This window comes from Odocoileus virginianus, chromosome 15 (assembly GCF_023699985.2).
Source record: "Odocoileus virginianus isolate 20LAN1187 ecotype Illinois chromosome 15, Ovbor_1.2, whole genome shotgun sequence".
NCBI lineage: Eukaryota > Metazoa > Chordata > Mammalia > Artiodactyla > Cervidae > Odocoileus > Odocoileus virginianus.
Genome location: NC_069688.1, coordinates 6,749,464 through 6,775,183, shown reverse-complemented (window position 1 = coordinate 6,775,183; position 25,720 = coordinate 6,749,464). Strand labels below are relative to the sequence as shown.

At 34.4% G+C, this 25,720-nt stretch overlaps 1 protein-coding gene across 11 annotated transcripts in view; it reads left to right on the top strand.

The window, feature by feature from the left end:
• Positions 1 to 25,720, top strand: part of PHF20L1 (PHD finger protein 20 like 1) — a 73,958-nt gene that overhangs the window by 14,776 nt on the left and 33,462 nt on the right. For 6 of the 11 annotated variants that reach the window (XM_070476980.1, XM_070476982.1, XM_070476977.1 and 3 more), the window contains 10 exons: positions 2,581 to 2,752; positions 2,928 to 3,012; positions 7,467 to 7,555; positions 7,799 to 7,876; positions 12,351 to 12,564; positions 13,137 to 13,265; positions 18,571 to 18,653; positions 22,153 to 22,405; positions 24,514 to 24,702; positions 24,983 to 25,180. In XM_070476980.1, the coding sequence (XP_070333081.1) occupies positions 2,581 to 2,752; positions 2,928 to 3,012; positions 7,467 to 7,555; positions 7,799 to 7,876; positions 12,351 to 12,564; positions 13,137 to 13,265; positions 18,571 to 18,653; positions 22,153 to 22,405; positions 24,514 to 24,702; positions 24,983 to 25,180 (1,490 nt within the window). Of the gene's footprint in view, positions 1 to 2,580; positions 2,753 to 2,927; positions 3,013 to 3,341; positions 6,759 to 7,466; positions 7,556 to 7,798; positions 7,877 to 12,350; positions 12,565 to 13,136; positions 13,266 to 18,570; positions 18,654 to 22,152; positions 22,406 to 24,513; positions 24,703 to 24,982; positions 25,181 to 25,720 lie in introns of those variants that run through there. The other 5 variants (XM_020910735.2, XM_070476983.1, XM_020910741.2 and 2 more) reach the window with 5 other exon arrangements.

Below are 25,720 nucleotides of genomic sequence, written 5' to 3'. Positions count from 1 at the left end.
AAAGCTTGATGTAAAGGAGAAAAAAATGTTTTATAAACTTAACAATTTACCATGTATGGTATAATTACTTTGATACAGGCCTTATCGCATTTCTCCTGTAGGCTCTTGGTACCAGCTAGCTCTGACTTTGAATATTCTTACCATGTGTGTCCTTGGACAGTCTTCATCTGTTGAATGGTGACTGTGTTATCTGTAACTTGGATGGTTTCCAGGATCTAATGCGATAAGGTGTATAAAAATCAGCTGATGCTCAATAAAGGAAGAACATAGGGCCTGACGGATTTATAACTCTCAGAAATATCATGCTGCTTCTGTCTCCTCATCTGACTCTAAGCTAAGCTCCTTGAAGATAAGAGTGAGTTATGTTTCCTTTTAACCTGCCACTTGTTTGTGTACATTTAATTGTGTACATTTAGAATTTGAAGAAACCTATAGAATAAACCTCTTATTTTCTTGTTCAAAATAAAAACGATATAAACACATAGATTAGAAACTCGGTTTTTATAATTGACGGAACACCCTTTGTAGCAGTAAAGTGGCTAGTGAAGGTTGAAAAATGAAGAACGTTATCTCCAGGCTTCCCTTAATGCTGTTGACATTTTTTGTTTTGTTTTGAAAACCAGAGCAGCAGAAACAAATCAGCAAAACTGCAGAAGACAAGCATTTTTTATTCTAAACAGTGGAATCAGCATGTCCAGCTCAGGGAGTGAGTGTGCTGAGCCCCTAGGGTTTCCTCTGTTCGTGCTTCTCATTAACAGAATGTTTCCTTACTCACAACTGTGCCCTCTGAAGAGTGAGACTGCTATCTCAGCTCTGAAAAGATGTGCAGATTTTCTTTCTTTAACATCACTTGTTCACCCTGAGCATTCCCGCAGTAGCCAGTGTGTGTCTGTCACTGTGAAAGTGCTGGGGGTACACAGCTGGCCGTGACTCAGTCCCCGAAACTCACAGGCCCTTTTAATTGCTAACAAACATTCTGTTTCTGAGATGTCTACTCTCTCTTGAAGTGTTAGTGAATACTTTGTGATGAAAGGGTTACACGCTTTGGTAGTAGTGAATGCCTTATTTGTGTCTTGTTGACAGAACCAAGAAGTCTTCAATAAAGAAAATGGTTTATTTAATCTAGCATTTTCCTACCTTATTTGACCATGGGACCCCTTTCTTTGTGTCACATGTATTAATGTCTTAAGGGATGTAAATGCTCCACAGCCTACAGTTTAGGATCCTGCGCACACGATTGTGACAAGATGGTTGCAGTGAGAGCACTAGGGGGTGGAGAGTTGGGGGTCTTCACACGGGTGATTCCATGTTAAATCAGGTCTTGAATGATGAGTGTGCAGAGGAAGGGAAGAGCAGAAGGAACAGAATGGACAAAAAGCATAGGTGTCTGACAGAGTATGGTATGTTTAAGGAAATTCCAAATAGTTCAGTGTCATTAGACTGAAGGGAGGGAAGAAGCTATACCAGAGAACGATTGAGGACCCTTGAAATGTATAAAAAGCCTTGAATAGTGTGAGTGTGTGAAGCAGGTAGTACTCAGATCCTAATTTAAAAGTTATTTGAGGGCTGTTTTGCTTTATATTTAAATTTATGTTAATGATACAAATTTATATTTATTCTACAGGGAAAATAAAAAACTGATATAGCTAGTAAAAGTATGAAATAAACCATATGGCTAAATAATCTACTGTGTGCTGCTGTTGAATTCTTAATGTTATCTAATGTTAGTTTTGAAAAATCTTTTGAGTCTCTGTGAAGATTACATATAGTATACATTAAGAATTATGAAGCTTTTTTTGTTAAAAGTTTCAGGTTAACTAGTTTTTATTTTGGAATTAATCCTGGGAGAATCAGCACAGTGAGGACAGAACAATGTGATACCATTTTTATAATCTTAAACTGAAGTTTTAACCAAGATTTCCATACCGTCATTAATACTCATTATAAAATATTGGAAAGTATGAAAAATAGAAAAGAGAAAGTACTTTATTGTCATAGACAAATGTATGTCATTGTTTGCTTGACCAATATGTTACTATTTGACATTTTATATATTTATAATTCTGGTGAACACAGTACTGCTTTTTTACATTTTGCTACATTATAAATTCTTTGTAAGCATTACATTTAAAGTCTGTATGATATTCCATTCGGTAGATATGCCATAGTTTATATAGTTATGGACAGTTTTCAGGTATTTTTTAACCATATGGTTTTTATTTTTTTGTTATACATGTTTTGTGTATATAGTTCCACAGTTGGAATTATTGAGTCAAAAGTAAGAATATGTTTAAAGCTTTTGAGGCATGTTATCAAATTATTTCCTAAGACAGCATAATTTATATTATAAATAATAAAATTTATATGTCCACTGGGATTGAACTGTTAATATTTCAGTAGGTCTTGAGAGCAGTCATTAAAAAGAAAAGACAAAGACTAAAGCAGACTTTGTTGGTCAGTAGTTTAAAATATGGATCCATATTGTTTATGGGTATAATAGTAAACAGTGTTTCAGTTCATACTTTGTGTAAACAAACGTAAGCATTTTCTCCTGATATGATGGCTTTTTTTATTTTTGAGGTATCCCTCACGAATTGAAAAAATTGACTATGAGGAGGGCAAGATGTTGGTCCATTTTGAGCGCTGGAGTCATCGTTACGATGAGTGGATTTACTGGGATAGCAATAGGTTGCGCCCCCTTGAGAGACCTGCATTAAGAAAAGAAGGGCTAAAAGATGAGGAAGATTTCTTTGTAAGTAGCAGGCCTTTCTGTTGCTAGATATGTAATGATGTATTTTTTTAAAGGAATTGTTAAATTTTACAAAAGCTTGGTTTTTTTTGATTAAGAAAAAAAAGCTTGTTTTTTTAAATTAAGGAAATGTGTATTTATTATACATGGTATTGATCTTAAAAGTTGTTTAAAATAGGATTTTAAAGCCGGAGAAGAAGTTCTGGCTCGTTGGACAGACTGTCGCTATTACCCTGCCAAGATTGAGGCGATTAACAAAGAAGGTACGTATTTGAAATGATCTGAGAATTAAAATGGGATTTATAGTAAAATTTAACTATATTTCTAATTTTAATTAATGCATGTAGTTGTTACATGTAGCTGTTACTTCTCTTTGTCTTATAGTTTAATCAGTCTTCTAATATTCTTTTTTAGGATAAAAATTTAATTTGTTATGTATTTAATTCATTATGTATTGTATAGAATAGATGATATGTAATATGCTACCTAAGAAGAGTATTTAGGTTAGTAGTTGGTTACAATTTTTCAGCTTTTTCAGCTTTCAGTTGACAGACTTATATTATATACATTTTATTTCTTCTTCTCTTTCCAGTTTGCTGGCTAAATTATTTTTATGAACATCTCTACCTGAGTGCTAAAGATACAGAAAAATTTAAATCAGTTCAGGTTGGAAGTAAAACACAGTACAATGTTTTCTGAGGAAGGAGTTTGGAAATTTATCAATATGAGGATTTCCTTTCTTGCATCTTTTCCCCTGCCCCCTTTTAATTAATTTTTGTAGATAATTGATTTTGCTATTAGCCTTTTGTGATATCTAACATTAATACAGAAGAAAAGTTACTGAATTTACCAGATATACTGAAAATAACACAGAAATCAGGTGTGCTGGTGTGGCATAAAACAAGAGAATCTTTTGCACAGATAATTAATTTTAAAACTTGTAGAGTAGTTTGGAAACAGATTATAATTAATATTTAAATTATTATTGGAAATATACTTAAATATTTCAAATTTCTGACTTCAAATCTCATTTAAATAATAATTGTGAAATACTTATGTTTTCCAAGTCAATAGTATGTTGTTTTTCTATTACAGTGATTTCTCAAACTCTACCATTCATTCATTCTTTTTACTAAAGAAACACATTGAGAGGATTCTCTGGCAGTCCAGTGGTGAGGACTCAGCACTTTCACTGCTGAGGGCCTGGTTTCAGTCCCTGGTGGGGAATTTTAAGATCCCATAAGCAGCAGGACCAAAAAAAAACAAAACAAAACAAAAAAACCCCACATTGATGTGTTTTTTGCAAGAAGAGCATTTAACTTAAGTAAAGGGATACTTACTTTATGTTGTATCTTGAAAGCCAAACAAATTAGTTAGAAAAGGAGGGTTGAAGAGGTTTTCTGGCAGAAGAAATGGTGTTTGCAAAGAATAGAAGAGAGACATGCCATTTTTAAGGAACTGGAAGTCTTTGATGTGACTGGAGTGAAGGATTCCTTTCAGGTTTGTAGAATAACAGAAGAGGTGGAGGAAAGAAGAATTGGTATATGAAGTGTCTTGTAGTCTTGCTAAAGAATTTAGCTAAGGATTTAAGCTGAAAATTTAACAAAAAAACTTGAGAAAAGAGGTAAGAGAAAATAGAAGAAGAAAACATTTAAAAAGAAATACAGTAAAAAAAGTTAAGTGTGAAAAAGTAAGCTACAGTTGTCTGGTTAGAATTGATGATGTAACTTTACAAAAACCTTAGTCTAATTTCTTGGTTTAGTTAATTGAAATAACAAATATGGCTATGAGCTTATTACTAGTCACCTGAGGAACATCTCAGTTGTTAAGTTTTCAGGTTACTTCTTTCCTAGTGGGGCCTTTAAATCATCGTTTACTTAAACTTCTGGAAAGCTATATTTTAGAGCTCATGTTCCCATGTCTTATATTGGCTCCTCAGGCATCTAGTTCAGAGACTAGCACAGAGTTAGGGAGTCAGTAACAATTTTTGAAAGGAAAAGAAGTAATGAGTCCATTTCGTTAGATAATAAGATCTTCCCAAAACAGAAGAAAAACTATGACTGTGACTTGCTCCTTGGAAGAAAAGCTATGACAGACCCTAGACAGACTATTAAAAAGTGGAGACATCGTTTTGCCAACAAAAGGTCCATCTAGACAAAGCTATGGTTTTCCAGTAGTCATGTATGGATGGAAGAGTTCGACTGTAAAGAAAGCTGAGTGCTGAAGAATTGATGCTTTCAAATTGTGGTGCTGGAGAAGACTCTTGAGAGTCCCTTGGACAGCAAGGAGATCAAACCAGTCAGTCCTAAAGGAAATCAACCCTGAATGTTCATTAGAAGGATGGATGCTGAAGCTAAAGCTGCAATTCTTTGGCCACCTGATGGGAAGAACTGACTCAGTGGATAAGACCCTGTTGCTGGGAAGGATTGAGAGCATAAGGAGAAGGGGGCAACAGAGGATGAAATGGTTGGATTGCATCGCCTACTCAATGGACATGAGCTTGAGTAAGCACTGGGAGATCATGAAGGACTGGGAAGCCTGGCATGGTGCAGTCCATGGGATTGCAAAGAGTCAGAGTTGATCTTAGTGCCTGAACAACAACAACCCAAAACAGAACAAAATTTAACAGTGCTCTCTGTTTTCATTATGAGAAATTTCTTTAAATGTGCAGAGCTTTGAGACCTTTCTTTCAAGTGTGAAGCTTCTTTTACAGAGCACATACTCAGAATCAAGCCACCCTCATTTTTTATCATATCCCATTTGTCCGTGGGCATGTAATACAGAAATTTAAGCTTACATCAGTGGAAGAATGGTGTTACTCACTGCAACCTCTGCCATTTCAAGAGCAGTTTGAGGAATCTCTTAGTGAAATATTGGCAGATACAACTTGTTTTTTAAACATTTTCTGTGGGAGGTATTAATTTGGTGGTTTTTCTGTGTGTCCCACAAGGTGAATGAGCCTCACTTTGTCTCCTACCACCATCCTCCCTCTCCCCCGTTAAAAAAGGAAGCTCTCAGAGCACTTTCTGTTCACTGCAAAAGCTAAATAAAACTAACAAATGTGGACATTTAGGTATACATAATATGTCTTGGCAGAGAAGGCAATGGCACCCCGCTCCAGTCCTCTTGCCTGGAAAATCCCATGGACGGAGGAGCCTGGTGGGCTGCAGTCCACGGGGTCGCTAAGAGTTGGACACGACTGAGTGACTTCCCTTTCACGCATTGGAGAAAGCAGTGGCAATCCACTCCAGTGTTCTTGCCTGGAGAATCCCAGGGACGGGGGAGCCTGGCGGGCTTCCGTCTATGGGGTCGCACAGAGTCGGATACGACTGAAGCGACTTAGCAGCAGCAGCAGCAATATGTCTTGGAGGAGTTGAAGAGAAGGGGCGAGTCACTTCAGCCTGGAGTGATGAGGGAGGTTTTCATAAAATGGGTGGGATTTAAAGAGCTGATCCTTGGAGAGTGGGTTGGAGTTGGGAAGGGAAGAGGCGCCACAGCAGGGGAGACTGTCCTCAGAGGCAGGGGGTGAGTGCTTGGTCGGTGTGGCGCAGAGTTCGCCCTCATCTGCAGTGCCGCATTAGGAAGAAGGAGGGAGGGGCACGGATGGTGGTTAACGTAAGGGGCGCAAGTGGTTTCTCAGTCTCTCAGTCTTCTCGAATCTTCACATTCTTGCTCTTCAGGTGCTCAGTTTCTTTCATAATTTGGGTTTAATTCTTTATGTCCATGATTTGTATGTAATGCTAATTATAGAAAGATGAAATCAGTGGTGTTATTCAAATTACAAAGAAATGAAAATCTTTGTACATTGAATTATTGGCTTTGGTGCCAATTGTTTATACCTCTTTTGTAAAGGTCAGATAACTGTTTACATCAAGTGTCACTCAGCCCACATTGGTTTGGTACAGGAAATGATAGAACAACATTGAGATTTCCATAAATATAAAATCTGTATAATTTATGTTTTCTGATAGCACTGACAAGCATGAAAACATGGAGTCTGTAAAGAAAAGTGAGTGTCCTTTGAAATAGTCATGTAAATAGGATCATGAATCCTAACAGCAGGATGGTTTAGTGGGAAGGACATGGGAATCAGGGGTTTTAGGGAATGGCTGTGCTGCTGATAAACTGTCACTGCAAGCAGCATTTCATTTCACTGGAGGTCAGTGTTCTTATCTGCACAGGAAGACTGTCATGCTAGTGATATGTAAAATGGTGTGTAGCTTAAAAGCCGGGGAATCTGTAATTCTTGTTTGCCAGTTAACTAATATTGCAAAGAAATAATCCTTCCCTGAGAAAAGGAATAATCCTTTCCTGAGATTTTTCTCCCAGATTTTTCTGTTATTTAGAAAGAAACTTTCAAAGACAGCAAATGATGATTCTTAGAAATATTATTCACTTTTGTAAATAATAATTTTATTTTCTTCAGGTATATTATAACTGATATGGTATTTAAACATATATTTGTTTTTTAAAATCCTCCAGTAAAAATCAGAATTATATGCAGCTGACTTACCAAGGTGGAGTTTGTGTATTCCTTAAGGGAAATCAGGCGTTACGTTCACAGAAAAGAGACCGTAACCTTCGTACACTTGTGTGTGTTTGCAGGTGCTGCAATCACAGGGTGTTCATTTGTGTCAGGGCATTACTTGTTTGATGTCAGGTGTTGCTGTGAGACTGAATTATATTTTCTAATGATCCTGACTCGCTCCTATTTCAGGAACGTTCACAGTTCAATTTTATGATGGAGTAATTCGTTGTTTAAAACGAATGCACATTAAAGCCATGCCCGAGGATGCTAAGGGGCAGGTAAGAGTGTTTAGCATTCCTAGCTTCCCAAATGGATGTCTTCTTGAATGGTGATTAATAAAATATATATATACTTCCATATATATATATATTTTAAAGTGGACTAATTGTAGGATTATGTGCTGATAGCCCCAAATAGCAGCAAGAAAGAGAAGCTTAGAATGTAAAATCAGTTATACACTTGATTTTTGCCTCTTTGGTTTTAGACCTGCCCAAGTTACAGGTCACTAGTTTCTGTTCCAGGTGAAAGCCCAGCATCCACTAAGCTGGTGTTGTCCTAGCGACCCAGCTGGATCGTGTAACCAGTCTATGGGAAGTGAGGTGAGTGCCTTTTTTGTTAATTCTGTTTCGTTTTTCCTGGTATATGGTTATCATTTAAGAAAGTTAATTTTTAATATAAAATTTTATATTGAGTCTCTTATCTTCTTCTTTTCTTCTGTAAATCCCAGTCATTAATTTTCTTTCAAAAGGCGCTTACCTGACACTCTGTAGGCTGTTTGAGGTAGGGCTTTCTGAGTTATATGATGTAAGCAGTGCATTACATGCTCTGTCACTGCTCAAAGCAAGAATGAACGGTAAGCATTTGAAAGGGAATCTGGGATGAAGTTAAAACCATAATTCTATTGATTGAATATGTTTCCTGAAATACTGGAAAGAAAAGGTGCCAATAGAAATTTAAAATGTTTTCTTTTATGTTCTGCTGTTATTTGGGATTTTCAGCACCTGGACCTACAATTAATTTTAAGAAATTGAAAGTGACCTGTAAAAATGTCTGATATGGAAATATGCTACATATTTGTTGCATATCATGTGAAAAATGTCATCCTGAACTGTGTTGAAATCACATGGTCAGTTCCAGTCAAGTGTATACATTTAGCAGACTACCTGTTGCTATGTTTGGGATGTAGATTACCACAGTTGAAGCATTATTTTTGTTTTCTGAGAAGTTGGAGTGTTTTAAATTATGTGGTTTTCAAAAATTTAGTTTTGAAATCAAGTAGCAGAGTTTTTTATTCAATTAATATGGAAATGAAATTTAAAATGGAAGTACTTTTGATCAGGAAATTGCTTTGTGTCTTTCTACTTGTATATATAAATAAAATATTCTCAAGCATTCAATGGTGTGATTCCTTGGTTACTACACAGAAAAATTGATTGAGACATTGGCAATTTAGTTTAATATATACTGTTTAAAATTCTCAATTTTTTTTTTTTGCTTTAAAAGTGTTATTTTGTTCATTCAAGTATTTATGTGATGGCACTAACTTTAAAACTCTTTTTTCTGAAGTAACACTGAACCAGTTTGGTTTGTGGTAAAATAAGTTATAAAAACTAATTTTTTGGACATAGTGGATGTTTATTTTTAATGAGTATTCTGGTCGCATCATGATGTGTGGTAACATTAAAATCAATATCAAAATACAAACTCCTAAAAGAAAATATTAGTATATTTCTTTTAATTTGTTTTCATAGTTTTTAATTACAAGCACATTAAAAACATGTATAGAACTGTTTTTTTTTTTCCATTTATTTTTATTAGTTGGAGGCTAATTACTTTACTATAGAACTGTTTTTTATAGAATATTCTTATATTTTGAGTATCATTTTCCCCAACAAGTTTCTGATTTGTTTTCACCTAGGTCATATAATATATCAGGTGTTGTTTGGACAGTAGTTAGAGAATCCAACTTTGCATACTATGTTCTAAATTTTGAGTCCTTTGAGAATTTCTTTGTAAAGATATACAGTAAAATTTCTTTTGCTAAACCAGCAAAGGATAAGGAATCAAATAAACACACTATGGGAATGTTTTTCTCTTAAATTTCTGTAGCTCTTTCTTACCTATTCTTTTTCTTTTTGAGGGTGTGCTGATATAAAATTTACACTGTAACTCACTAGTGTTAGAGACTGGCCAGGTGGCACTAGTAGTAAAGAACCCACCTGCAATGTAGGAGACGTAAGAGATGTGGGTTGATACCTGGGTCAGGAAGGTCCCCTGGAGAAGGAAAGGCAACCACTGCTGTGTTCTTGCCTGGAGAATCCCATGGACAAAGGAGCCTGGTGGGCTACAGTCCCTGGGGTCACAAAGAGTCAAACACGACTGAGCGACTTAGCATGTTCATAAGGTCCTTTACTATTTTCAGAACTTTTTTTTTTTAATACATTGCTTTATTGGATTCTCATAGCAAATCATTTGACATAGGTATAGCTGATATTTCTGTTTCACTGTTGAGAAATTCAGAACTTAAAGAATTCAATGACTTACCTAAAATTTCACTCAACCATAGTGTGGAAAGTAGCTCTGAACTCCTACCTGATTTCAGACAGTGTTCATTCTAGTGAAGTGTCTGTGTTCTCATCTTTAGTTCTCATTCATGGAAGGAGCACATCAGTTATTTTTGATGTTGAATCTTTTCAGTTAAAAAATGGAAGCGTGAAATAATTGAAGAACTCTTTAGTCACAACTACAGTGATCCTCATGATTAACACGTCATATGATAAAGAACTGTTTTATCTGATTTCACTTTTGAAGAGTACAACGTTAATCTTTTCTATTTTTCTTTTTATTGGAGAGAGAAAACATTTGGGCGTGGAATTTTTACCCTTAGCATCTTTTGGCATTTCTCTTAATAACTTAAAGTTGTCCCTACAATGCAAAACCTAGAATTAAATGCCCTGTTCTTAGTAAGACTGAATTTAGCACTTTCCTTTGCTTGTCTGTTATATGTAATCTTGTTTTTTCTTTCTGCTTTGTTGATGGAGCTCTATAAGTCATTTGCGTTGGTGGTGTTTTTTTTCTTCTACTTAATGTTAGTCTCAAGGCTCAACTTAGCCATAATACTTAAGTCACCAGATTGCTCCTTGACCTTAAACCCCTCTTTTCTATTAGTATACACTTTGCCACACCTTTGTTTAATGGTTTTCCTTTTGCTTGGAGTGTCCATTTTTCTTTCTTTGCCTTTTTCCCCAGCAGGCTCCTCTTTCAGGGTTCAAATCATTTATCATTTCCCCTGAAGCCTTCCACTAGTCTTTCTGTTCAGGCAAAATTTTGTTGTTCTCTCATAGTATTTTGTTTATTCTCTACTATCTGTTCTGTTACATTGTCTTATAGTTAATTTTATCTGCCTGTCAGTTCCTTATGGGAAGGACTAAAGAGCTGGTGCTGAGTAAAACTTGGGGTGGTAGTACTGGTGTATCTGGTTTTCTTTGGTAGTTTGTTTTTACAAACTAGAGATATAAAATTTTATTTCACAACGTTGTCATAATTCACTTTCTAATAAGACATGCTTTGGGGACATTGTTTAAAATGTGGGGAAGTTACATACTGAGTGTCTTCCAGGCAGGAGCAAAAAGTGGTCACTCCAGGCCAGTGGGTTCCTGAGGTTTTCAGCTAGCATCTTCTATCAACTTAGCATGTTTCCTGACACATCAATAGGGTATTCAGTAGGAAATTGGTCAGTGGGAATGTGGTAGGTGCAATCGCATGATGTTTTCAGTTCATTTCAGTCATGGGGTAGAGAGAGGCTTTTATTTTGTTTGTTTCCCTTTAATAGCTTATTATCTTTACCGTATATTTTTTATACTGAACAGCCATCATCTTGATTTGCTTAATGGCCTGCGTTTGTTAATACAACCCATGAATTAAAATACAGTTGATGTTGTGAAATTGTTTTTAGTTGCTTGGACTAAGAATAAGTGTTTTTAGTTCAAAGTAAAAGAGTAGAAATTATTTAGTCACAAACTAAAAAAAGTAAACACAGGAATATAAATAAATATTTGCGTCTCAGAAGAATGGCAGCTGATATAGATTCAGAAAGTTGTAGAGGGAGGGAAATTAAACTAGAGCCTTACAGTGTGTACTTTACCTTGGTCAAGTCAAGTAGCTTTTCTTCTTTTTACTGGTAATACGATAAGCTCTTGTGATTAATCATTATGCAAACTTTAAAAACTTTGAAAAATAATAAAATCATACTTTGACCTTTGTGAAATTGACCTACCTTTGAGTGATACATTCTTCCTAATGAAGAGGAGTCATTTGCTCTGTGGGAACACAGTCGTTTCTCATTATGTGCAGGGAATTGTTTCCAGGACCAACACGGACACCAAAATCTGTAGATGCTCACGTCTCTTATATAAAATGGCATCGCATTGCATATAACCTACTCACATCCTCCCAGTCATCTCTGGGTTACTTACAGCACCTACCACAATATAAAAGCTATGTAAATAGCGGCTGGAGCATGGCAAATTCAGGTTCTTCACTTTGGAACTTTGGAAATTTTTTTCCCCCAAGTGTTTTTGTTCTGCAGTTGGTTGAATCCCTGGATGCAGAACCCAAAGATAGTGCTGGCTGACTGTACATTTCTTTTAATATTTGCAGAATTGAAACATAAGCATTTTTTTCATATTATTTTTGTAATACATTGCATCATAGAAAAGAAACATAATTCGGCATTTAAACCCTAAAATACTAAGTTAAGGTAGAGTGTCATGAGATATTCCACATTTGTCATAGGTTTTCTTATATTTTAAATTTTATTCCGTCAAAAGATATTTGTTATTGAATATCAATATAAAATTGCATATTTTCCCATTTTATGTGAGGTCATATAACTGATTATTAAATTTGATAATCTAACACATTGATGATCTACCTTGTGAATATAGTTAATCTGATTTTCATATTTGTGTGCCTGTGAAAGTAGCTTTGAAAATGTGATACATGTTTTTATTCATTAGTGTAATTTTAATTAAGTTTTTAATGCTTCACATGTTTTGTGTTTTTCCTTTGGAGGATTGGATAGCTTTAGTCAAAGCAGCTGCTGCAGCTGCAGCCAAGAATAAAACAGGGAACAAACCTCGAACCAGCGCTAACAGCAATAAAGATAAAGAGAAAGATGAGAGAAAATGGTTTAAAGTACCTTCAAAAAAGGAAGAAACTTCAACTTCTATAACCACACCAGAAGTTGAGAAGAAGGAAGATCTGCCTACATCTAGTGAAACTTTTGGTACAAAATATGTTTTTATGTTCACTCCCCATGGCAGTGGTAAACTCACATAGTGAATAGTCAGATCTTTTGGCTGCCTGTAGTTTGAACATACAGTTGAATTACTGGGCTTTTTTCCCTAGCATAATAATGATGGTTAACTTTTTTAACAGCTCTGAAGATTAATGGTCTAATACGGGTACTTGACAATGGATACCCTCAGTATTCTTGAATAGAAATTGACTTGTGATTTTGATTTGTAACTTCTTGGTAGTGGGTATTGAGACTCTTTTTGTGTGGGATTTTTTTGTTTGTTTTGTTTTCTTTAACTTTTAAAACGCTTTTGCATGTATCTCAATATATAATACAGAAAAAGCTGTAAGTCATTCCTGAAGCACAACTGCCTTTAGTAGTTTTCTTTTTTCCTAATACATTTGTTGGGAGAAATTTGTGTCTTTTAAAGTTCTGTGTCTAAGTACTAGATTAAAAAAACTTAAGTGCAAAGCCTATCTTAGTGTTTTGCTACTTAAAATAATTCATGTGTTTTAACTTTGGATTCTAGATAAACTCTCATATATGTATTTTATTAAAAGTAGGACTTCATGTAGAGAACGTTCCAAAGATGGTCTTTCCACAGCCAGAGAGCACATTAACAAACAAGAGGAAAAATAATCAAGGCAACTCATTTCAGGCAAAGAGAGCTCGGCTTAACAAGATTACTGGTAAACTACAATGATTCTTTTTGTGGGGGGAATGGAGTGTTTGATTTTACAGTAGTTTTTAATAAAGGAAAATACATCTTTTGGTTTAGTGTAGCTGATTAATAAGAAAAACAGTTGCTTTGTTTTTTTAAGGTCATCACCCTTGAGACACCATGGGTTTTTTCTGTTGTGAAATGGGAATAGTATCACCTGTCTTCTGCCTACCTCACGGGAATGTTGTGAGGATGCATGGGTCATATGTTGCAAAATTCCATAGTTGTAAAATCACTTTGGTGGCAGGAGTAGTTCTCTAAAAACTGAATCATCTGCTTTTGTCAACTTGTGGAGACATAATGTCCAAGGTTCTAAATATTATACAAACATTGTTATTCTTGACTGGTCTCATTAGGGATAGTTGGAAAGATGAGTACTGACTTAAATTCAGCTCTTGAATCTGTTAATTCTCAATATAAAAATACTTCTGTAACTTAAAAATTTCTATCCTGACCTTCATGTTGTTCTCTAGAATTTGGGCTTATTTATCTCTGTTGTGTTGTAGTTTAGGAAGTAGAATGCTAGAATGATGAAAAACACAGGAAATTCCAGCCTGGTTAGTGTTCACAGATGAAGGGACCAGTCATATTTAAGTCCCACACTTCCAAGGCCTAATGATTCTAATCTTTAAAAGAGATTGTTAATATATTTAATATTTTGTGTGTGTATTATAAAGTGTAGTGGCTCAGTCGTGTCCGATTCTTTGTGACCCCATGGACTGTAGCTCGCCAGGCTTGTCTGTCCATGAAATCCTCCAGACAAGAATACTGGAGTGGATAGCCATTCCCCTTTTCCAGGAGATCTTCCCAATCCAGGGGTCAAACTGGGGTCTCCCACACTGTAGGCAGATTCTTTACTGCCAGAAGCACCAGGGAAGCACATATATTATAAAGGGGGTGCTAAAATATTTTAATTAATAATCAGTCACATGCTCTTAATTTTAAGGATAATGATTTTAGTGCCTTTGGCATAATAAAGCTATGTAAATCTTTGTTGACATTCTTTTAAATAATTTGAAAAAGTTGGTTTCATCATCAGATCCAGGAATAAATGTAAATTAAACATTTTGACCGTTATCTAAAGAGTGTAAGCCCACTCATCTAAGTAATTATAATTGGTTTCAACAGGTGAGAGTATTTAGTCTATTTAGTCTTTCCATTTGTTAATACCATTTTTGTGCCTTTCTCTGATAAAGGATATATTTGGCCCCAGGACAGGAAATATTCCAAATCAATCTACTCATTCCCATTCCACCTTTTCCTTAGAAACTATTAATGTTGGAGAAAGCCAATGAATGTTATCCTAGTGATTATTACGCTGGCAGCTTGAGACCTCAGTTTTGTCTTAGAATAATGGGATCCAGAGCTCTCTTCTGTGGGATAGTACGTCTCACTGCTGTGACACCCAGGTTGAAACGTCTTATTGGGAGAGCCAAGATCAAGGAAGATGGAAGTGACACTGGTGGCGCATCTGCCAGCTTACCAGCATCATGTTTTCCCCTGAAATCTGGATACTTGTAGTCAGTCAGTATACACTTAACATGTGTCTCACTGAGAAATTCAAGCTCACTATTTAAAGAAGTAAAGTAAGAAAGCAGCTTAATTCACAGTGATGCAGTATCTCTGATGGCCTTGAAAAAATAGCAGTGGGGGAACTTTTTCTTCACTGCTTCTTGGGAATCTTAAATCAATAAGTAATAGTTCTGGCAGCAGTAGAAAGGCATGCGTTTTACAAGTGTGAAACTGTTCTGATCTTTTCCCTTTATTTACTCAAGTTACGTGTTAATTTTTTAATAGTTTTTCATCTCTGAGTCTGTTTCTGATTTCATGTTACAACTGTATCATGCAAAAAGATAATAGATGTTTTAAGATTGTCTCTGATGGTTGAGACGCAGACTTGCCTCTGTACAGTAAATTTTGTTTGTAGACCATAAAAAAAGAGATGAGAACTAATAGGAAGTAGCAGTTTTGTTTTGGAATAACGGTATATTTTAAATTTATCAGGCTCACTTATATGTGCCTTTTTGTCCCTTTACTGCTGAGAGGAATAGCCTGGTAACACGGCAGCATCTCAGCCTGCTCTGAGTGTTTCCCTACCACACTTTTTAATTTATTTTTTAAGTAGTTCTTACAGGAAATAAGTGAACCAGTTTCCGGATAAGTTTAGTTCATGTATTTATTCACTCTCTTTCTGTTTTTTAACCATCTATACACCCTACAGCGATTCCAAATCTGATTTCTATATAGGGAATGGTATAGGATGGCTTCAAAAATTTTGAATAAGTAGACTTGGAAATTATTGTTGCAGAGTGTATATATTCTTCCAGAATCTTAGTTTTCATTATGTCATAAACTTATTGATAATTATATACTTTGTGCATGCTGATTTAGAAGAAACAATTTTACAAAGATACTCAGGAGTTTATACTTTGGGACAGAGTTGCAAGAGAACTGCAAGCAATTTGAGTAGATTTTAAAATACATATTGGTAGAGAGTAAAAGAAGAAATATTAGCAGTTGGTGCGTGGCATGTGTGTAATAGTTCTAGGAGTTTCTGGACGTTAAGCCAGTTTAGATACATTTGTACAGCTTAAGGAATGTAAAAAATAATTTTAAAATCCAGAGGCTTGAATTGGCCAGTAATGTTATTGATAAGAATATTCAGGATGTTTGGTTCTTAATCTCAACAAGAACATTGTATTTTGGAATCCCTGACCAAAAAGCAGAGCATAAATTTAACTGCTTTGTTCTTTCTTTCCTCCCCGTTATCATTCTAAGATATTTTGGCCTCTGTTCTGTTTGTTCCTATTGGCAGTGAGAGACCAACTCTATGTTTTATAGCTGAAGTAGAATATTGAGAAAGTATCACTTTTTGTAGATGGGACTCATAAAAATCTGTATTCTACTTCTACCTGATAATAAATAATTTCTTGAAACTGCATAATGCATTCTGTTAAGGTATTTACTCTATAGGTATCTTATTTGGATGATGACTTAGTAATATATTGATAATTAATACATATTTGGAAATAACTAAAAATCAATTCTGTTTTTTATTTCCCTCCAATTCTTGTCACTTTGGAAGGTTATTGCATTTCTCCCCAGAATGTTAGTTGGTCATGGTGATAGATTTTAGACTGCTTCTTAAGGCAGCAGTATTCAGTGTCCTCCTCAAGGGCATTTAAAAGTTTCTTGTCCCTTGTTTATATTTGGTAACTCTTGTATAAGATGGTTTGCATGTAAAGTATGAAAACCTTTTTATTGCTCATATATGAAGCTTTCAATTAACTGGCTACCAAGTATTACATCTTCTAACCTAATTTAAAGTTTTTATTAAATGCCCCATTGCTTTTATAAGAACATTACAAAGCTTTATTTTACTTTCATAAACCATTAAGTGAGAATTGCTTTTAATTATTTGGGTCTGTAATATCCAAATGTAAATTCATTTAGTATGGCTAAATTATTTTGTTTCTTTTAAACTTCTAGTACTTTAGTTTTAATTTTAGTTTGTGATCTATTTTATCTATTATGTGATTTGAAATTATTTCCACCACCTTTATGAAGGGAAACAAAAAAAAGCATAGTCAGTAGATTGAATAGCAAATATTTGTTCTCTTTGACACCCATAGAAGTAGGGCCTCTACTCATGTTCCTACAAAAGAAGAAGCTAATTTTCCTAATTATTTTTTGTTTTACTTTCAGTAGCATTTTAGCTAGAGAAGAAATACCTAGTGAATGCAGTTTTGTTAAATAAATTCTCTGCTTACATCTTTTTTAGTCATCTAAAAATGTGTTCAGAAGTTACTACAGCTAGAATTGAATTTATGATATATAAGCTATTTTTATGAAATTACTTATACATTGAGTCCTTCATTTGAATATACACTTAAAACTGTATGGGACTTGAACAATATGGATTATGTCAAAGTGCACCAATAGCAGTTTTAATACCAGTCATTGCTATATCAAAATAATTGTTTTATACTCAGTGTTTCCTATTTTGAATTACAATTCTGAGTGCTAGATATTCAGCTTCATTATCTAACAATAGAAAGGTGCTTTTTGCCTGATTGAACACTTGATTCTAGTATTACCTTGAGAATGCAATTTTAATATTTGAAATACTTAACATCTTAGAGATTGTTACCTGAAAGAGTCAAGGGGCGTTGGCACAGGGATAACTCAAAGTTATGTAGCATTTTGGGGCCCTTTTTTTCTCCTGTTAAAAATGCTGTAGATAGCTTTAATACTACAAGTGGTATAATTGCTGAAGTAAATTTACTATTAAGTTGTTGATTGTTAAACATACTTCCTTTGAAGCCAGAGTTTTGTGTGCCTGACTTTTGAAGTGACACAGAAATGGTTTTGGGTGACCTTTTATGTGTGTGGTGGCCATAAGAAGAAATAAACGTGTACAAGGGTTATGTTAATACCTTTGCCTCCATTGAGGGCACCTATCTGGTGCTTACCAAAGACTCTTGACTGAGTTAATGCCTTTAATTTCTAAATTAAAGCCGAGTTTTAATGTCTCTTAAAGTTAACTATACTCTGGATAAAATATTCTGTCTTCTAAAATTGAAAATTAAAGGTGTACATGGGAAAAAACTGGAACTCCCAGTTTATTTCATCAATTGTATAATGAGGCTATCATATGAAGTCCAAATGTAGGAAGTATCTATACTCTTCTCCATTAACATAAAAGGAATCCCTCCATGTTCTCACCACTTTTGTAAATGATTGGCTACAACTGGGTATAGAAACACACTTGTGAAGCTTAGGTTAAAGAATCCAAGTGAAATAAAAAAATTGGGAGTATTTTTTTTAGCTAATAATATAACAACAACAATCATTTTATATTCTAGATGTTTGAAAGGATTTCTTATATCTTCATATTAATTCCATATCTTATTTCAGTTGTATGGACAAAGCCTAAGGTATTAATGATCTAAGCAGTCTTAAGTTTTTAGATATTAATCCATAGAAATTTAAATTTGTACAGAATAAATGTGTATGTGTGTGATTTTTGTTTTTAAAGGATATTTTAAGGTAATTTTTTTTTTATTTTGAAGACTGTTAACGTTAGCTACTCTCAAGTTTTAATTTAGCCCTTTGAGTTGTTATTAAGGATGTTTGTATATTTGACAAGTAACTGTCTGAGAGTATACTTCCTGTAAAAAAAGTATAGGGGATTCAGCTGCTAAAGTTTTGGAGAATTAGTGTGAAAGCCAATATCTTTTCTAATAAGCAATTTCTGTACGATTTTTCTCAAGGTTTGTTGGCATCCAAAGCTGTTGGGGTGGATGGTGCTGAAAAAAAGGAAGACTACAATGAAACGGCTCCAATGCTGGAGCAGGTATGAAATGGTAGCATTTGATTGTTTTCAAGGTTCCCCGCTGGAATTATCACGGAGCTGTAGTATCCACATAATTGAAATCACCCTTTTGATCAGATATGGGGACAGGAAAATAATGGGTGATACATTTTTAACTCTGCCTTCTCCAAGGTATGCAGATAAACTACAGACTTAATTAGTGTTTATTTTCAGTAGGCTGGCGTTAAAGCCTTTGTCTCCCAATGGTGGAAAGCCAGGAGAAGGGCCTCCCAGCTGGATACAGGCTTCCAGCTGGATCACCTTTGACTAGCTTACTAAAAGACCCTTACACAAATACTTTTCATTTGTGAGTTAAAACAGGGTTTTTTGACATCTTATAAAGCTTCTTTTGTAAGAAGTTTCTTTTATATTGTAACAATTGGTGTTGTTAGACTGACTATGTGTTTTATGAATTGATCAATGAGCCATACATTTTTGCTAGGATGTATATTTTAATAACTACAAAAAAAATTTAAAAAGCTATTAAGGGTCTGTCTTTAAACCACCTAATAGAGGAATTTGAAAATGAAGGTTGCAGTTGCTAGATTTTGCCTTGGCTACCTTCAGATTCCCACAATACCTGTATATAATGGACTGTGCATGCTTTTCCATTCTTTAAGGGCTTACCTTTTTGGGCACTGTAAAGACTATAAGAACACAGTAATAGCCATAACTGGATTTCCTTGGTTCTCCTGTTTTAAAATCTGAGCCTTAATGTAGTTTTACTATATCCTTTTTGTATTATTTTAATTTTCTTTATTAGTAGCCTAATAAGGAAGACTTTAAAATGAATACCTTTTGCTCTTCTCTATATGCGTTTTAAAAAACAGTCCAAATTTAATTGATATTGTATTGAGTTTTTCAGGGTTATTTTAAGCCTGATTTGATAATAGTGCATTGTTTTGGTGCCTCCATTAATGTTGTATTAAATCAATGATCTTTTAAATTGATTAATATGTCAGTGAATCATGCCTTCTGATTTTCTGTGGTCATCAAACGGTTAAGTCTGCCGTTATTGTCAGTATATCAACCAAATTTTAAATGACTTTTTTTACTGTGTATTATTATATTCAACATCCCAGATATAACAATATTTTGTATTTTCACCACTGTTTATGGTATTCTCAGAATGCAATAAGTCAGGGACTTGGGTAATAAAATGTTTCTGGAAAATTCATTACAATGTCAATCTTTCATTATGCACAATCCTACTGAGATGAATGTGATTGTGAAAATTATTTATTATGTGTGGAAGTTAGTGTAGAGGGCAGTGCCCTTTTCAGAGACAAGTATAGAAAACAACCTTTTGAAACTGAGCTTAAAAAGGAGAAAAATTGAGTAACTCGGCTGTTTTTATTCACATTAATTAAGAAAATTTTGAGAGTCCTTGCCAGTTTTGTAACAAAGAGACCAGTGATTAATAATGAAAATTTTGTAAATTATTTTAGATTTTTAAGGAACATAATAATACTGTTGCCCCTTTTTTGTCATTCAGGTTGATTTCTATGTGAACTGTTTTGTAACCAAATTCTTAATTCTTATACTGTTTACCCTGCTTCAGAGTTAAAAAGCCGAGTTATAAAATTCTTAATTACATCTCAGTTGGTATGACTTGAAGAAGAGGTATTGTCACTAACCTATGTTGCCCTAATGAGTAAAATAATTTCACTCACAACGTAGATTTATAACAGGCCTAAGGCCAAAACTTACTGTGCTAAGGAATTTATTTATTTACTTTAAGAAAGTTCAAACTCTGTGGTCTTGAACCCCAGTTCTCAGATTATTAATTATAGATTACTTAATTGTATTAGGGAATTGTCATGTTATATTTTACTTTTGGATAAAACCTGCATTAGATGCATAATTCAGTAAATTTTAAAGAATGTTAATTTGTCCTTGTTTAGAAGTTAAGCACCTTATCAAGATATTAATTTAAGTATTAAAATCTTGTTTTATAACTTTGTAACTTGAGAGTACTGGATGCTGTAGTGATGTCTCACATATGTGAAGATGAACAATAAAATTGTTTATTTACAAGTAATGGCTCTAATTACTTTTCTGGCAACACTTTATGATAAGCTTAGGAATCCTTTCTATATATGGAGTTTTTTTTTTTTTTTTCCAAGTGATGAATCTGCACTTATACACGTGTGTAATGAGTAAATTCAAGAATAGAAATGATGACAGTTGAGTAAATGAGACGCTTGACACCCACCCTTTAATGTGGTATGTCCAACATGCCATCTGTAGCACAGTCAAATGTGCCCTGCTTAATACCAGATATTCACTGTTTTTCTACCAAAAATGAACGCCTTGGATTTTCAGGGAACAGAAACCTATTTGGTCCTCAAACAGTGACCTTTCATATTCCAGAGAACTGCAGCCTTCAGACCTGTTGGTCATCCCTCACAAAAGATAGGGAAGTAAAAAAGTTTTCTTGGGGACCAGCATGTTGTTCATAGAGCTAACAGTTTGATTCTATATAGAGGCCTGTCTTAGTATAGGTTTTTTTTTTTTAAAGTGTATCTCATACTTTGCTCTCAGATACATATGTCAAAAAGAGATACAGTATAGGCATTCCAACACCGTAGAGTGCAAGTCCATTCAATGTGGCTGTTCTCTGTAGTCTTTGGACACATTCACGTGTAATTTTACAAATGTAGGACATTTTACTGCCAAATGAATTAAGGTATTCTTTATGAAAGAACTGACAAAGTTCTAATTTTTTTTTAAAAGTATCAGTTGGCAGGAAGAAGGTAAAAATTCTCATCTAAGAATGCGACGTATTTTGTTTTTAAATCCAATGTTTTTAACTTACACTTGGTTTTACTCCTTGTTTTTTTTTTTTCTGTTGTTGCTTGTTTTGTATTGTTTTTTAGTCTTTTAACTCTGTATTGCTGGTGGCTTCGATTTCATGATGCATTATGCTTATGAAACTCTAGCTTTCAGCACTAAAATGAGTTAAAGATAATGTTTCGTTAATTTGGTCATTGTTTTCCTGTTGAGATCTTTCTTTAAAGGGAAATTGTCTACTTAAACCTCTTCGATGAACTCAAAGACTTCTTTTTTTTAAATCTGAAAATCAGAAGCTTACATGTATTCCTTTAATGCTCTAAAACAGAAATTTATTTATTTACCTAATTATTATTGTCACTGGTAATTATGATTTCCAAAGAGGTATGTTTTAACTTAACACCAAACATATTTGTCCAGTAAGGTAACATTTTATATTCTGAGAATATTATAAATAATACATTTTAAAAAAAACCCCAGTTTAGACAGCATCCCTTTAAAGACAGCCTATTCAACTTTTAGTTAATAATTTGTGGGGTTCTTTTTGGTTTTTCATTTGTAATAGAAATGTTATATGTTGCTTAACAATGTTTTTGGATACTAAAGTTGCTTAACAATCAAAAATAGAAAACAAGAACAAAAATGAAGAAACCAAAATAAAAATATCAATTTTTTATTATTTATTCAGGCGATTTCACCTAAACCTCAAAGTCAGAAAAAAAATGAAGCTGACATTAGCAGTTCTGCCAACACTCAGAAACCTGCACTGTTATCCTCAACTTTGTCTTCAGGGAAGGCTCGCAGCAAGAAATGCAAACATGAATCTGGAGATTCTTCTGGGTGTATAAAACCCCCTAAATCACCACTTTCCCCAGAATTAATACAAGTCGAGGATTTGACGCTTGTATCTCAGCTTTCTTCTTCAATGATAAATAAAACTAGTGAGCACAGATTTTTAAAAAATAGTTACTTATCCTATAAGATACATTAAAAACAGTTTGGTTGTAGTTATATTGTATTTTTATGAAATTGCATTTTAAAAATTCAAACTTAAGTGGATATGACAGGGAAGGCTTGAAATTCTCTCAGGGGCAAAATCCATATACATTTCTGACTGATGTATTGTACAGAGGGATAGTGACTATACTGCTGGTTAAGAAACCTCAGCATTTAGTAACCATAATTCCACTGTAGTTTGACTCTCCTCAACTAATGATCCAAGCACAGTTAGAGGCCTGATTCATTACAAAAAAAAAAAAAGCTATTATGGGATACAGAAAGACCCATGGTGAATATGTGGATATTTTCCTGAACTCCTAAGACTGTTCTTATGGATTGATTTAGTCATTGTCCCCAGTTGTCAATACCCCACCCCCAATACATTTTATTTAGTTCTTCTAGGATTTAGAGCGCAGACTTCAGATTAATTTTACTAATGAAAGAAGAAAACTGCTTCCTTGATCTTATTTTTAAAGATTTTACTGTTTCAATACCACCAATCTTTGAAGCATTTACTTAGTCTTTTTAACATAACCTTTCAGCATGGGTTTGGATATATTTAAGACAAGATTTGTGTTGATCCTATGTTTCTCATATTTTAGTATTCTGCGTTAGAGACAATGAAAAATAATTACCTAAATTCACTGGGTAAAAGATGATTTTGCTGTTTATAACAGCAAATGAATTAGTAACCTGATTATTAAATGAATATGACAGTTTTCCTTATGAACTCCTCCATATCATATCTTCTACAGCAATTAAAAATGGTGGCATTGAGAAGACTTCTATCAGTCAAATATATTAAATTTCTCTTCCATTCAGTTACTGTATTTTTTTGCTCAACTGTATTTTTCATTTTTCAATTAGGTTTCGGCACTTTTTTGTTTTGATTTGGTTCTGTTTAATAAATGACTTGAAAGGATGGGAACAGAAAAACTCAGTTGTTTCATCCTAAGCTTCACTTCTTTATGGCATTTATCATTAAATAATGTCATTAGTAGTCACTAAAATGTCAGATGACATTGATATGTATTTTATTTTGAATTGTTTTATATTTTAGTATTATAACCACAGTGTCACAGCAGTTGAATTTTATCCTTTTTTTTTCTTTCAGTTATCACCATGTCTTTTTTATTTTGATTTTTGTAAAAGTACTTTTAAATACCCAAAGCATCAACTTTTTTAGACCTCGCCTATTTTCTCTTTCTAAATTAACATAAATATACTGGCTTGTGTAGTCCTGCCTGTTCTAAATAATCAAAAATGCTTATGTGCTATGTAGAAAGAAAAAGATTAAAAAGAATTTCTAAGCTTTTGTGTGATATATAGCTAGAAGATTCTTAAGTGACTCAGTGAGTTTTTCCAAATAAAAAACATGTGAGGGCAAGAACTGTCATATTTTTAAAAAATTCTCATTTTTTGCCCATAGTGAGTACTTAAAAGGTATTTGTGTTCAATTTATTTTTTTTTAATGAATCAGGCCCAAACATATGTTTACAAAAATCCATTTGGGGGAATGAGGGTGGGATAAAATTATTTACATTATTTTTACTTTAGCAAGTAAAGCACTAACTCTACAATGCATGTCAGATTTTTGTTATCTATGCCCCTGTCTTTTTTTTTCCTTAGAGATTCTAGATTTGTAATATAGCAAAAGGAATATGTGTATATATATATATATTTTTTTTTTTTTTTAAGAAATCTTTGGCTGTACAGAGATAATTTTCCCAAAGGAAGAATGGCAACTAACAACGATCTGCAATTAAAGAATAAACTGTAGTCTTTTCCATGGGAAACTACCTGAAATGAATGTTCCATGTTATTTTCTTTTGGTTCTAGTAGGCTTTAGATTTTAGAAGTTCTGATTAACCCTTGTGAATGAGGGCAGCTTTTGCCTTTGATTCCTCTTGGAACATGTGCTGTTCCCTGTGGATACCTTAACGACATCAGAGGGCAGGATTTGAGTCCTTTTTCCCGTTTTTTCTCCGTAAATATGCTAAGATGACCCTGGCGTGTGTCTGCTCCGTGAACATTGAAGATCTTTTTCTAGGTCCTCCACAGCCTGAGAACCCCCCTAGACCTTTCAAGCATAGTGAGCGGAGAAGAAGATCGCAGCGTTTAGCCACCTTGCCCATGCCTGACGATTCTGTAGAAAAGGTTTCTCCTCCCTCTCCAGCCACTGATGGGAAAGTATTCTCCATCAGTTCTCAAAATCAGCAAGAGTCTTCAGGACCAGAGGGTAATGTATATTGATTTCCTATAGAACCAAACGTAAAAGAAGACAAAGAGAACACTTAAGAGATAAAGATTATTAAAATATTAAGAGATTTCTGCTTTTTTCCTTCTTAAGATCTCTGGACTTTGTAGATAAGCACTTCATTTGATTCTACAAATATTTGTTCAGTGCCTTCTTTGTTGATTGCCAGGCACTGTTTAATTTATGTAGCATTTTAATCCACATTGATATTAACTGAGACAGTGTACCTGTGTTAACATATTGCGTTCTTTATTCTGTGTAGTACCTGACGTTGCACATTTGTCACTGGGACCCTGTCTCCCTCTTGACTTAAGTCGTGGTTCGGAAGTCACAACACCGCTAGCCCCAGATCCCTCTTACCATAATGAATGCCTCAGAGCAGAAAAGGAAGATACACAGATGCTTACAAATCTTTCTTCCAAAGCAGTGACTGATGTAAGAGGAGCTCCAGCAGCCTCAGGTAAAGGAGATTCATTTTTACAAAATTAGCTAGGCTTGCATTTATATGGTAAAACCAGTTTGATGTATAAATTACATTTTTTAATATGTTGTTCCCCTTCATAAATAGCTTTTATGTAACAGCTGTGGAAGATGGGGTTTAAAGTCATTTTGTGCGACCATTTTCTACCATTTTTCCTGGACATCATTGTTATTTCGTCACTTTACTTGCTTCTCCCTACTTTTTTCTTATATCCCGTTTCTACTAAGTAGGAATTACTAGAGTTAAATATAATCACAGAAGTTCTTGGTTTTGAAGCCAGAAAATACTTAACAAAGGGATCAGTACTTTTATAGGTTTAAGAATTTTAATAGAATTTAAGAAACACTTGGCTTAAGTTAACTGTATGTTGTTAAGTCACTAAGTTGTGTCCAACTCTTTATGACTCCCTGGACCGGAGCATTCCAGGCTTCCCTGTCCTTCCCTATCTCCCGGAGTTTGCTGGAACTCCTGTCCATTGAGTTGGTGATACCATCTAACCATCTCATCCTCTGTCACCTC